The sequence below is a fragment of the Astatotilapia calliptera genome, chromosome 23 (genome assembly GCF_900246225.1).
Source record: "Astatotilapia calliptera chromosome 23, fAstCal1.2, whole genome shotgun sequence".
Taxonomy (NCBI): Eukaryota; Metazoa; Chordata; class Actinopteri; order Cichliformes; family Cichlidae; genus Astatotilapia; species Astatotilapia calliptera.
Window position 1 is genome coordinate 8,206,185 of NC_039323.1, and position 12,456 is coordinate 8,218,640.

Sequence of the window (12,456 nt, forward strand, 5' to 3'; positions counted from 1 at the left end):
AGTATTATAGAATGAAACCAACTTCAGAGTCACAGTGCTAGCAATCGAAGATTTATGTAAATTTGACAAGGCCAGCGCATTCTGTACTGGACAGGAGACATGGCACAGAAGAGATTGATTGACAATGGTCTACAGCCGATCAGGACACAGAACACAATGAAAACACACACACACAAAAGCACGCAAAACAAAATTGCACTAAAAAAAATCAGTGAAACGGCGAGGCCGCGAAAGGTGAACCGTGTTATAGCGAGGGACCACTGTATAGTCTAATCATTTTCCCTTAATATAATTCTTAAAATGCTGTATGTATAGAATATGTTTGTACACTGTAAACCCAAAAAAGTTAGCAGAACTTAAACAAATTAAGGTAACCAACTGCCTTAAGTTTTTAGAAGTTGATGAATTTCAAAATTGAAGCTTATCAGTACTCCAGTATTTCAGTTACATTTGGTATGTATCTTTTGACTAAAATAAAAGTAAAACGTTTAGTAATTAAATTTTTAAAAAAAGTAACTAGAACTTAAAGTTTTCATTCATGTTTTCATGGGAATTAGTTGACATAACTTCAGTTCGACTCAGTATTTAATGATTTGGATGATTTTATGACAAATTGTGTCTCCAATTCATGGTCGTCATCGTCATCATCATCAATCATCATCAGAAAGGTTTATAGTAGTTGTGACCCAGAAGAAAGTGGGCTAATGCTAGAATTCAAAGTCTCAGTTTGAGGTTCATGATAAAGACAAGGAGATTTTATAAATGGTGGAATGTTGGGGGGTTTTTACGCCCTAAAAACCGATAACCACGGGGCTCCAAAGTTTTGTTGCTTAGAGTGTGGGATTCCTTTCATTCCTTTTTATTGTAAAATACAATCCAGCTTTGACGCATCTTTTACTGAGTAGAGGGTCCACTCTGCCATAAAGTTTAGTGCTTCAAAGGTAGTTGCCCTTTCGAAAGTTTCTCCCATCTTCACCCCAAATCTTTGTAGCTCAGTGTGAGTAACCACCAGGTTTAGGTCTCCTTCCTTCCACCTAAAACATCAGGAAGGAGGGAATTCGATCAAAGTTGATAACTTCATGTTCTGAGGCTCCTGAGCCAAATACAGCAAGCGCTCTGAATACTTATGTCAATGTAATATTTCAGATTTTTCTTTTTAATGAATTGGCAAACCTTTCAACAATTCTGTTTTCACTTTGTCATTATTATGTTTGGATGAAATTAATTTTGAACAATTTCATCCTAAGGCTGTAAAACGTGTGGGAAAAGTCAAGGCGTCTGTAAACCTTCTGATTGCACTGTATACAACGATCTTTGCCAGATTTTGATTGATTAATTTCTTACGGCTCCAAATTGCTCGCTAGATGATAACTGTATCATCTTCCCTCCTTTCAGGCCGTGTGACCCCCGAACAGCTGTGCTCCTACATCCAGCTGTTCCGGAGCAGTAGAGGGGCGCTAGAGAGTCACTGTGGGGTGCTTCAGCTGGGCCTGGCCACGGCCCAGACTCTCCGACACCCAAGCCTGCCTCGCTGGGATTCCTGTCTGGCCTTCGAGAGGCTGCTGCTGCAGGTGTGCGCTCATCTTACACGGCCTTATTATCCATATGTGCTAGAGCCGATGAAAACTTGATGTTTTCCTTTTTAAATGAGATGTGAACATCTTAAAAATGCGATACCACCTATGACAGATTGACACATTTTTGAGCTCTTCAACTGCAACACAGTAGCCTATTTCAGATGAAAGTAGTTTTCTTTTAGAGTGTGAGAAGTGTAACTGAAATAACTTCAACAACACATATCGATGTTAGATAATAACTTGAAATAAAGCGACACTGATAGTTTTAACTAAACTGGAAAACTGCATATTCGCTAGCATTTTTAATTAACATCGCTCCTGTTAGTAAATATGTTATTACCAGTGCACAGGAGGTAGGTGTGTGTTTGTGGTTAGCAAGATGGTGGCAAGAATGTTGTGTTAAACTGACAGCAACAGGAAAAAACAGATTCCTCTCTGTCATAAACAAGGTCAGTTTTGCTTGTAGGGAAAACATTCCGTTCAAGTAAACACGGAGAAAACGCTAGATTGCCATGATTTCGTGTAGAGCCTTTGAATCTACAGGAGGTCTTTTATGGTGGAGGCACATGTACATGTGTCTTTGAGCTTTTAAAGGTCGCAGGATAAGTCAGGGGAAGGAGGCGGAGTATAACGAATAAATCAAAAATGAGAGCACAGTCAGTCATCACTCATTCACCTCCACAGCAGTGATTAGTACATGTTCTGTACTTTCTAACACACAATCTTAATGGCGCCAAGCTATGAGCTCACTAATACAAAGCCATTTCCTGCTTCTCTTACCTTGGTATTTTCATTGAGTCGCTCTATACTCCTGAAGCTGTAAAGCAAGCAGTAAGACAGCCGAGTATTTAGGAACTTATTAAACTAAAGCACGGAAAAACAAAACAAGCTCTTAGCCATGCCCCATGCCAAATTAGAATTTGAAAACAACCTCATAAACCTTCATCCTCAGCTGGGGCCATCCCTGTTTTACTTAATAAAGGAAGAAGACTTTAGGGCTTACTGTTCCAATATCCATTTACTTCATGAACCCACTTTGATCCACTGCCCCATGGTTGTCTGCTATACCTGGATAATTTCTCACCACACTTTTTTTTTAGTTTTAGTTGTATCTTATGAGAACTAACTTCATTAAAGTGACTGTGTCTCATTAAGCTGATGGTGACTATGTTAATAACAGTGTAAGATACGTGGCACTTGCCCCAAGTTCAAAATTGCATTCTTCAAGAATCAAATCTCACAAGCAGGCCTTGAGCGCGATTTGAGGGTTGTTTGCAATCAAAACTGGCTTGAGTTTTATTGAGGAATTAAGGGAAATGAGTTGTGTGTCCTCTGTGCCCCCTCTGTTTATTTAATCTTCGTATGAGTCCGTTTTTTCCCCCTCTGCTCAACATGGTCAGAGAGAAGTTAATTACTCTATAAAATGGCGGGATGAAATGCCTTTCAGCTCTGCCTGGCAGTCTGGATGTGTTTGCTCTGCCTGAGTGTGTGAGGGCTGCTGTGGGTATGACCGACCAGAGCTGGACGCTCCATTGCTGGTGGACAGTGTGACTTCATTCAGGCCAACACCTCTGTGGTTCACTGGGGCTTTGGATGGGCAGTGACCGAACTGAGGCAAAGGACCAATGAGTTCAAGGCCTAGCCTAGTTCATGCCTTTCCCAAAAGTTGGCTACAAACACAGAAGCACACAAAAGAGATTCTAATATCTCAAATATATCAATTTCTGGTGAAATAAAGGTTCAAAAACACACGTCGTGTAAGATGCTGCGTAATATCCACTATGTGACCTGAGCTGCTGTAGAATAGTGTTCTGGTCCGGTCATGCTTGAGTACTTGTGAGGGTCTTGCTGCTTGGAGGTTAATCAGAAAAGGGTACAGATGTGGTTTTGGAGGTCAGCATGTTAGTGGGACTGTGAAATAAATGTGGTTAGTGTGATACTTAGTATTTATACTGCCACCAGATTTATTACCTCTTTAATAGAGTTGTTACGTGTGTGTGAGCTAGATATCATCTTGGCTGGCAGTGCCACCCTGCCTGCTCTTATACCTCCCTCACTGTTCTTGGCCCTGGCTGTCTGACATAAGACTGGGGTTTCATCTGAATGGTTCAGATTGAACAGGCTTGGAGGCTCTCCAGTCCACAGAATGTGTAGTACTAGGCAAGCTAGAAGGGGTGGGGCAGCTAAGGCAAAACTCAACAGACTCACTCTTTCACCACTTCCAGGAACACTCACTGCTTTACCTTCCCATCACCATCCCAGCCAGGACCTCAGCCTTCCCAAACTAAACATGCACACTTCTACTGTACATCCCTCCCACGGAGAGTAGACTTTGCAAGTTCATTTTTTTAAAAGACCGATTTTTATTAAGGTACGTAGTGTCTCTATATAGCGTGCTGTCCAGCCTACTGTTGATTAGTCTGTCACATCACTGAACTTGGAAGTGATGACAGCAGTGCAATAGAGAGGAGCTAACCTCTTTCACCCCGGCCTGTTGCTTTACTCTGCTGGGATTACCAGGGCATGCCTCTGCAAACATTCAAACTCAGAGTTATTGCTGGTCACAGCGCTGCTCAGACAGAAAGCTGCACTCGGCTGTATGTCCCCATCTCCCAAGGGTAACTCAAACTGGTTGCCTGGTTCTTATCGCTGTCTCTGCTTTAGCTGCATGTTTGTGTTGTAGTCTGAAATGGTGTTTATATGACTAAAACTGAGCTATGAATCCAAAACCAGTACCCTTAACATTACTTTATGGCAGATAGATAACATTGTAAAACCTCTTCTATGTACAGGATATGAAAAAAAAAAAATAACCCCCATTATTTCATTAGTTCAGATAAGATTGAAAATGTAAGTATCTGTTGGTTTTTGTTGGCAGGATCTGAGCAACTACAAATATGAACTGAATTGGTCCGACTTAATACTAGATATCCCTCACAAGTTGCACCATTCCCACCATACTGACTTCAGTCTCAGGTGTGAGTGTCAGTGTATGTGCCTCAGTGGGATGTCAGCCTTCATTTTCTTTATCAAAATCATTTGGAAAAAAATCCATCCATCCATTCGCTTCCACTTGTCCTTTTTCAGGGTCGTGGGGGGCGCTGGAGCCTATCCCAGCTGTCATAAGGTCGCCAGTCTGTCACAGGGCTAACACATAGACAGGAGACAACCAGTCGCACTCACATTCACTCCCACATTCACACCTATGGGCAATTTAGTGTTTCCAATTAACCTAACCCCACTAACTGCATGTCTTTGGACTGTGGGAGGAAGCTGGAGTACCTGGGGAGAACCCACGCAAACACGGGGAGAACATGCAAACTCCACACAGAAAGACCCTGGCCTGATGGTGGAATTGAACTCAGGACCTTCTAGCTGTGAGGCAACAGTGCTAACCACCAGGATGAAGTGTAATTATTTTCTGTCATCAAGATTAAACAGAGAGTTTGACCTGCAAATTTCAGGAAAAATTACATAAAAGGCTACTTTTTGATTGCAGCTGCTCCCTAGTTGGGTCTTTTGAGCTGACAGAGTGTTGAATCAGTCTTATCCTAAAATCTGTTTAAATGGGGCTTTTGTGCAATATTTCCACAGAAACAATTTAGTTAAAAATGCCCAACCTGTGAGACCCTCTTTCGTAATCGTCCACAAATTATTCTGCAAGCACACTGAAAACCTACAGTTCACCATGAGGCATGGTTAATTCATCAAGATAAGTCCAGAATAGTTTTTTTTTATTTAATTATTATTTGTTTATGCATTTGGTGACGTCTGTGTTATAAATTATTATATAGCCAGGGTGGAGCCTGGTGACCCTAACACTCCATTAATAACCCCCAGGACAGTGTCAGTGGGCTCTGCCCTAAAGACTCGTGACCCTCAACCTTTATCCCTTGACACTCTTGGATGTACAATGATCTGCAGAGAATCAAACCTGCAGGTCTGCAGTATGTTAGTAGTTTGACAATAAAAACCCATGTCATCTCCTTTTATATAAAGCTGTAAGAAAGTGCACCCACAATACGTATGCTCATGCAGTTATATATGCAACATCTGGATTGCATCATTTCTTATGGTGACATAGGGGAAAAATGTTGATATTGGTCCCAAGTAACTTTCATCTTATCTGAGCTGCATGCCAGAGACAGGCAGGAGGCTTTAAGCCTGTAATTGGCCTTTCCCCAGGGTATGGAGACTATCCCCACATCCCAGACATTCCCCCTTATGTTCTGTCACCACTGTGTCCCTGCTGTTTTCTCTGTTTTCCTCCAGATTGTAACAAAGGGGTGTGAATGACTTCGGGGTGCTGCCCTGAGATGTCCACCATTGACCTCCTCTAGTTCCCTACTGTTTAACAGCCTCACATCTGTACTGACCTGGACTGACCGTCTCCCCATCCATCCACTTTCTGTACCACATTCTCCCTCATCCAGCCCGTGTATTATCCTCTCTGTGAGTTTGTTAGCCCTGGAGCAATGCAGATTTGCTCACAGAAGAAACCACAGGAGGTTCAGGATCAACTCCTGTCTGTTTCTCTACAAAGTGGACTCTTTGTCTCTCAGCTCCTGTTTCCTTACCCATTTTTTTTCTATAACTTCATCAGGCTTCCTTTTAAATATGTCTTGAGCAGGATTACTGTTTCTCTGTGATGCGTTCCACAAACATATGGCTCACTACAGCATAAGCTCACATGGCCCATGTGAACTCCTGTACTCCACTAAAGTCCACGCCTCTGTATTTTCAAGCATAACAAGCTTTATAAAAATGTAGAGTGGGAAAGAAATTAGTTTATCGGAAGATCAAGTTATTTACCTATCTCTTCCTTCCTGTGTTTAGTTGGAAAGGATTATAGTAAGGGGGAAGAGCAATGATGATCACTCCCAGGAAGACCCAGGAATAGCCCCCATGTCAAGCCAACACCCCCCCCCCCCCCCCCCCCCTCCCCCTTCCCAGCACCAGTATCCTGAGACGGCTGTGTTTACATTGTTCTGCACAGCTCAGCCTTAATGTACTATCTGTTTAATAGGCAGAGAGAGGTCTGTTTATAGAGGGGGGAGGCTTTTTAGCAGAGGTGATGGGTTGGTAGGCCAGAGGGCAAAATCAACTCATCTCACTTCCTGTTATCATTACCTCTCTTCTTTCAGACAGATAGGTGCTTGACTCACCCGGCTTTCTGCATTACTTATCCTTAATCGCCTCGCCATCCTGCTGGCTATAATTGTGTTCAGTTTGTGCCTCCCCTGGAAAATCAAGTAACACAGGAAGGCTCAATCAAGTTGCTTCATATTAGGCCTTGCTGCATTCACTTCACAGCTCAATAGTCATTTGCATGTGCTGCGTTTTAAGTGCTCTACGTCTTTCTACTAAATCTATATCTCAGCCCACTGAACTGAAATTTTATTGCTTTGATGTTAATAGCTGTAGAATTACAACGCTGCAGCGCTCTAAAATTTAAAGGTGGGGAATAAGATGGTCTCATAAGGTTTTGATATACTGAACATTTTCTCTTCTACTTAAAGCGCCCCTCGCTCTGTATCGAGGCAGAGTTGCACTGTCACATATGTACATCTGCGGATATCTTTTGTTCTGGTTTCTATTGTTTACTGCGCCTGTTAAACTGCAGACTCAAAGCCCTTCATGTCAGGAGGATTTTTCATGTGGCCTTGAGTTTTTTCCCCCACGAGTGTGTGTGTTTTGAGGTTTCTGCAGAATGTTTTTCACAGCGTTGGCCAAAGGAAACTCGTTTTTCTCACCCTTGCTCAGACCAAACTTTCATCGCGCTGAAATCGTTGATCTTTCTTGAAGATCATTTACACTGCTCTCTCCACTTAGGCACACTTTTGATATTCCCGAAATTTGTTGTGCTGAGGTGCACTGTCATCTTGCAGTGTTTAGGTGAGGTGGTCTAGGGAACATGATCAGAAGGTAAGGGGGGGGGGCTCATAAAGCTTCCACTAACACTCTCCATCCGTGGTGAATCAGGTTAGTGTGGTCTGCTGACTTGGCCTTCTGGCGTCAGACTTCATTTGAGCATGCTCCAAAAAGACACCACAGACTGGGAAAAATCCCACAATACACAGCATTCATCCTTGGATTGTTAACAGGGAAGACCGTAGAAAAAGCTGACCATTAGGGAAGATGGCGGGGGTTTGCAAGAGGCCCAACAATGACCCACTGTCCCAGATGGATCCGAGCAACGAACCGCATCGTACCTTTATATTCCTGAGACTGGCACACAGACTCTGCCTTCAGTTTTACGTGTCACTGCTCATTGTTGGTGTTCCATTTTTTTCCCATGGTTTTGTGCATCTGAAACTATATCCAGATGTTCTTGTAAGCAGGTGCGTGTGTGCACAGCTATGTGTGCGTGCAACCATTCATGCGTGTGCATCCCTTAATGTGCTTATTCTGGTGAGATTGTCTCAACTTCCTGTTGTCACAAACAGGCTCTGTGTTCGCTGTAGAAAAGCTCCACCTCAGGACAGATTTACTATCAGGTCATTTGTCACTACCTGCTGAGCACAGGCCAGGGAAGGTCAGAGCCCACAGGACATACGTCTTTGTGTTAATTTCTCTTATTTGAAATAGAGACAGAAGAACATTCCAGGACCTTTGACTGTCCTCTTTGGATACTGTTTAACTAAAAGTAGATGAAAGAGTTTCATCAGATTGAAGATTTATTGTTATTGGTCAGTTAATGGGAAAAAGCATATCAGCAATCGGACGATAAACCTCACTGCTAGTTCTTGCATTCTCAGCTTGTCTTTAATCATGCAGGCTTGTGCATAAGTTCAGTAAAGGTGAATGCTCTGACTTGTGAGCCATTAAACAAACACAATCTTCCCACTTTGGTCGTGATAAAAATCAAGGCCCAGGACAAACATGGGTAAATTACACATTACCATCTCAATCGCACCCTCAGTATCATAAAAGGAAAAGAAAACAACATGAAACATAATCAATAAAAGCCAGAGACATTAATAAAACTCAAGGTGAATAACTGAATCTGTACCACTGCCTAAATGCCTCTACTTAAGTGTCTGGCATTCTTCTTCTGTAATGACGTGTTACAGATCACAGGTAATGGGTAAACATGCCTGCTCTGTGCTGTGTATTTTAACATTGACATTAAGACAGATTGTGATGAATTTGCAAAGAGATGTTACCAGTTGCTCCCAAAAGGCTTAATGACACAAGTTTGTGAGATTGCTTATAAATATCTTATTAGAATCAAAGACTGTATTAAGACAGTATAAAGGATGTATGATAGCAAACAATTATAGTAATTATTAGAGACATAATGGAGGATCATCCAGGATATGATCATTAGCTAACAACTCATCAATCACAAGTCATCAACCAAAGAGTGTAGATCATCCCATCACGTCGTGTTTCATGCACCAAGATGGCCACAGCATAAATACTCAACTTGAGACTTTATTATAGGATATTAGCCAGGGGTTAATGTTACCCTGGCTACATTAATTTTCAAACAAGCAAAAAGGAATGAAGGCGAATTAATGTGTTCTGTAGTTGCAAAACATGTCAATGTCTTAATAAACCACAAGTCAGCTGTAGATACAGTAACTTAAGTCAAATAACAAATGTGATGTAGTTTTAGGATGTTTCAGGTTGTATAGTATCACACTATGATGTCATTCACTCTATTAAAGGGATTATCGATAACAAACTGTAAATAAATGCATAAAAATGAACTTGTCAGATTTGTTGCATATCCAAGTCTGTTACTGCAGTTATATTAGAGTTTAAGTTAGCTTAACAATTAAATCTGATACCTGCACACTCTGGACAGGTTGCCAATCTGACATAGAGCTAACACAGAGGGACCGACAACCTAATCCAACTAAGTGCGTGTCTTTGGACTGTGGGAGGAAGCTAGAATACCCAGAGAGAACCCGCACAAACACTGGGAGATGCAGACTCCATACAGAAAGGCCCCCGTCAGATGATGGAGTCAAATTTAGGACCTTCTTTTTATAGGGCAATGTGCTAACCAACTTATTATAGTGCTGCTGCCCTATTATATTATAATATATAATATATATTCAGCCTAAATTAACATGCATTGAAATTCATGGAGCTTAACAGTACTCAGCATTATGGTTGTCATGTTTCAGTTCACATTTCCATTATGTGGTCCTTCACTTTTTCTTAGCCAGTGTGGCCCTTGAAATGATGTTGCCCACCTTCTCGACTAGAACCTCTCTTTGTTTCAGAGTGTAATTGTGAGACGCCAGTCTGCACAATTTTCTTTCCTCTGCCCCCAACACTTTGTTACCTCATGCCCGTTCTGTGGGCTACCTTGTGGCCCCAGGGAATTGCCCAGTCACCCATAGGGAACGAGACTGACCAATCACTATGGCAACTAAGCGGTGAGGGTCAAACCAGGTCAATCAGAGACAGACTGTTGCCATCCCTGCTCTGTCATTAATTACGTATACCTCCCCAGGCACTGCTCCATGTGTAATGCAAAGCTGAAAGGTTTGGATCCAAATGGTTTGAGTGGATGGTCAGGTGAAGTTCACCGATTCATTTCATACGTTTATCTGTGACAGGGTCAGACTTGTCTTTATTATGAACCAAGAGAGGGTTTCCACCTCTGACTGTGTTTGGAAACTAATGTGTCAAATAGATATGTCATGTTAGCAATAAGAGCACAAACGACCTGTGTGATGTTACAGAGACCTCTGACTCTAGAGGAAGGCTTTATTTGTTGATTTGATTAAGTCCAGCGTCATCTCAGTGTTGTGCGAGCCTGTTCTTTAGAAGTGGGCATTTAGTTTGATTTGAGCAGCCAGAGCGTACAGAACCCAGTCCTCTCCAACTTTAAATGGTTCAGTGTTTATAGGTTGTGACAACACTTGCTGTGTCTGGTTTAGAGCTCAGCTTTCAAATTGAGCTGGTATTTGCATTTGTTAGGCGTTATGGAGATGAAAAACTGCATGCTGCACAGCTTCCCTTCTGTGTGTGTGTGTGTGTGCGTGCATGTGTTTAGGAAGGTTGCCTTTTGTTGTTCTTGGACTGATCTTGTATGAGCTAGAAATGAAACTCATCTGTGGAGGGAAACAATCTCTCTGCTTGCCTTGTAACATGATTGACATAGGGGTGCAAAGAATAGGGAAATACCCCCCAGGCTCTCTGCTGGAGTGGAATCTGGTGATGGTTAAATGTCCTCCTTTCCCCTCATTCCATATTATTAGTGTTTTCTTTCTTAGTTTAGATATTCTGTTTCATCCAAGTGTCCATCTTTTTCCACCTCTAACCCTTTATTTTTCAATTTTTTAAACAATTGGACTTCATTCGTACAAATGTGTCTGACGATATCTTGGTTTTTATCTGGAGTAGAAGGGGAGTATCTGGTCCTGCAGTAAAAAAGAACTGTAGCCATGTGCTGAAACAGCCTGTAAGACACTGGAACCAGAATGGCCAACTTGAAGAAGTACACGCTGATGAAATATTTGTTAATGAATTTGTTTGAAATGCCTTAGAACATTTGCCAAAACACTGGATATGTTTAGTAGAATTATGACAAATAGAAACCACTGCCCAAATAGCTGCGAGATACAAGTGACACAAAGGTAAGTAGAAGTATTTTAAATGAGCTACACATTACATAAATGCATTGAATTTGCAGAAATAACTAAAACATGTTGGCTATTGGACAACAGTGCATTTCACAATGCCTGCAGAGCGTTCTTGAAAAGTTTCCACTAACTGTCATGGTGTATACCAACCAAGGCCAAAATTAAGCTGTTCCAGCCCTCCACGCTGCATTTTATCCAATACGAGAACTCAATTTGAAAACATGTGAGCGAAAACCTCACTAATTCCTGTGTTTTCCCACTCTAGCTTTCATCTGGAGTGAACTCATACACCCCACTTTTTGTCTACTATTGTTCTCGCTGCATTTAGAGACACATGTGGGTCTGTTTGTCCCACTGCTGTTTTCGTGGAAATGGGGCAAGGAATAAAAGTAACCCAAAACGAGCAGCGACGCCGAACCGCTAATTATGAGCGGGGGGAGGGATGAAGGGGCCCGAGGAGGAGGAGAGGACTGCTTATATACATTCCCCCTTCTCACAATCTCCAGCTATAAGTCTCCATCTTCTCCACCCTACTGTTTTGTTGTTTTGCTTTTGTTCTGAGTTATTTAAGATGCTGTGTCTTTCATGTGTGCAGTTGTGATCTCTCTGAGCTTTTAGCACCGTGGGTCGTAACACAGCAGAGATGTCTGCACGACGGGTGCCAGTGACAGCAACAAGTTTTATGTTCTGTGCTTGTGCGGCATAATAATTCATACCTTTTTATGATTTGATGATTTTGTGTTCTGTTTAGGTGGTCATGTTGGTGTTAAAATTGTCAAAAGCATCTGCCTTTTTAGTTGCTGATTGTGAGTATGAGGATACGATCATAGGAAAAAAATAAAGCATTTAGTCAAATGACACATTAAGCACATACTGCACATCTGGCCGTGAGGATCTGAAGTTCAGATGTCCTCGTTCACACTGCACTAACCACTTCTCCACATCCTGTCTAAAGCATAACAGTACAGAGGTTAAACTGCAGAATCCAATTTTTATTTTTGCAAGTTTGCATGACTCCAGTCTGCAGTTGGCTGTCTCTGTTTTTTCCCTTACTTTGTTGAGCAGGCAAAACTTTTGCTAGACACATTTGGTGAAATATGTCATAATGCATTCATGAAATAAAGCAATTTTTAACATGACTGAGTTTAGAAAAACACAGTCCTTAAGCCAGGCTGTGTTGCCAGTTAGATACACCTATCGAACTATAATCTTTTCCAACACAGAAACTCTGCAATAAATCTCATTTATAAAGCTTATCATATTCAGTTTGTCTT

The 12,456-nt window shown here is 41.7% G+C and overlaps 1 protein-coding gene across 1 annotated transcript in view; it reads left to right on the forward strand.

The window, feature by feature from the left end:
- The window catches only part of scfd2 (sec1 family domain containing 2), a 104,368-nt gene that overhangs the window by 18,181 nt on the left and 73,731 nt on the right, over window positions 1–12,456 (forward strand). Inside the window, exon 4 of the mRNA XM_026158720.1 lies at window positions 1,396–1,571. Coding sequence (XP_026014505.1) covers window positions 1,396–1,571 — 176 coding nt within the window. The remainder of the gene's footprint in view (window positions 1–1,395; window positions 1,572–12,456) is intronic.